We start from the raw sequence: 2,193 nt of genomic DNA, 5'->3' as shown, positions 1-2,193 counted from the left end.
GGTAGTTCAAAAGATACAGTCTGTTTATTTACTCTTAATATTTTCATGTGCCAGCCTGGATGAATCACTAATGGATTTTTTTGTTTGTCAATCCCTTGTAGTGAGTAAATTAAGCTCTTGGAGGGGAGGGGTTGTGGGACAGGCTGACTTTTCAGGACACTGGGAGAAATTTTTAGCATATTGTAGGTACTTGCAGTCCCTTCATGGATTTCTTAGGGCAGTTATAGCTATAGCTGGTGAGCAGGATTTAACACATGAACCAGGCTCTCATTCTAAAGCTGGTAATTGATATACAGAGGATCCTGTATACTCCGTGACCTCTTCCCCCCTCCACTCATTTGGAAAGTGCTAGCACACATCCCTTAATTACCTAGCATTTCACCAAAAAAGACCAGCCCACCAAGTAATTAAATTACGGAAAAGAAAGACAAAAGGGGAAAGTAAGCTTGACTCTAGGATAATCTGCAAATTGTGTAGTACAACCTGGAATCACCCAGAGAAGACTAGGATTTTGTCCTTATAGTGCCCAAATGGTGGTGGGAATGGGAGAGGTAATCAAGTCAGCAAGAGACACGCAATAGCAATTTGAATACAAACTCTAGTCCAGATGCGTCTGATAGGGTAAGAGTGAATCCCCCTAATTAGAGTCACGGGTCCAAAGCACTCAACACCCAATGGTTTCATCAGATATACTTACAGATGGCTTCTGCACATATTCAAAATCTGTCAGGGTGTCCTCAGCTTTTCTTTGTTGTTCCTGATTTGAGCGTTACACTTTAAATACAGAGCCAAGGAGGGTGTTCATTACAAGGCCAGTAAGAACTTAACTCACTGATAACCAACCAAGGGCAACTTCTTTTGGTAGGGGGCTGAGGAAAGGGGAGCATAGAGCAGGAGGAGTGAGAGGGCTGGTATCCCTATGCCTGGAAGTTGAAATCCAACAATTTAGTTTATACTTTAAATGATCCACAGTTGAGGGATTTGAGCAACTTTTTTGTGTCTTCCAACCGTTCATTTGGCATAGTGCACATATGACTAATCTGACATCTAGGTTTTGGCACCGGTGTTGATCCGGTATTAGCATTCCCCTTGAAAACAAATCAAAGAGCATTCAGAAATGTCAGCCCTATTTGGATAGATCCTTTGGGCAAGTATATGCTCATAAATGAGTGTCATAAATGTTTTCCAAGTATACCTAAATGATGTTAGGGAAGTTAACTGAGGCCTTCCATCAGCCCATTCCTTGGGTCTCTGTTGGCAACACTGAGCAAGGCCAACCATGATCCTGACCAAGCATGGAAAATCCTCTGTTCCCTTAAGTGCCCAGCACTTTTGTATCTGGTCACATTCTTGCTCTTCATGAAGCTCCACTTTTCAAGTGATGGTGGATCCATTGTGGGTTTGGGGCCAGTGTTCTGTCATCATGTGGACTTAAAGGTCATGTGCTCTTTTGTGATCTAGTGACTGTTACAGGGGCAGTGAAATGTTGGTGGGATTTCTATCCCTGTAGGAATGTCCTTGTAGATTGTCCACTTCTGATGCTTGTGCAGCGCCGTGAATGCTGAGACTACATAAATGCAGAGGTTTGCTCTGACTTTTGGAAAACCATGACAAATCTCTACTCACTTCCTGATTCCAGAAGAACTTCCAGGCCAAAGCTTTGACAGCAAAGGCTACTTTTGTGGAGAAGAAACAATGCCTGTATATGAGTCTGTGTTCATGGAGGACGGGGAGACCACCAGAAAAATAGCACTGGAGACAGAGAGACCACCTCAGGTAGAGGTCCACGTTTGGACCATTCGAAAAGGTGAGCCAGACGACATTAATCTCTTGTTATTATTATTATTTTTTTTTTTTTTGTAAGGGGGACACAGGGAAGGAGAGGAAGGGTCATCTTCGTTTTTCATCTTCAGTTTCTTCAACCTGTTCCCCTGTTTCAGTCAGAAGATTTCCCATTTGCTTAGAAATGAACACATGACTCACACAGTTGCTATTGTGCCCTTTAACTGTGTCCTGGGCTAAAAAGTAAGTATTGACCATAGGGGTTTGTTGTCTTTCTCACACAACCAAGGCTGGAGGAGTGGTTCTTAACCCTGGCTGCACATCAGACTCATCTGGGAAGGTTTTTATATACCAAATGCCTGATCCTACCCACAGAGAGTCTGACTAATTGTCCAGGAGTAGGGATGGGCT

The 2,193-nt window shown here is 43.1% G+C and overlaps 1 protein-coding gene across 1 annotated transcript in view; it reads left to right on the top strand.

Moving 5' to 3' along the window:
* The window catches only part of CHRDL1 (chordin-like 1), a gene marked incomplete at both ends in the record, with an annotated part of 9,366 nt that extends 7,534 nt beyond the window's left edge, over window positions 1-1,832 (top strand). The window contains one exon of the mRNA XM_010860854.1: window positions 1,640-1,832. Within this exon, the coding sequence (XP_010859156.1) occupies window positions 1,640-1,832 (193 nt within the window). The remainder of the gene's footprint in view (window positions 1-1,639) is intronic.
* Between the last annotated feature and the right edge of the window lie 361 nt (window positions 1,833-2,193).

Source organism: Bison bison, unplaced genomic scaffold (genome assembly GCF_000754665.1).
Source record: "Bison bison bison isolate TAMUID 2011002044 unplaced genomic scaffold, Bison_UMD1.0 scf7180017857503, whole genome shotgun sequence".
Classification (NCBI taxonomy): Eukaryota; Metazoa; Chordata; class Mammalia; order Artiodactyla; family Bovidae; genus Bison; species Bison bison.
This window is presented reverse-complemented; position numbering and strand designations above follow the sequence as displayed.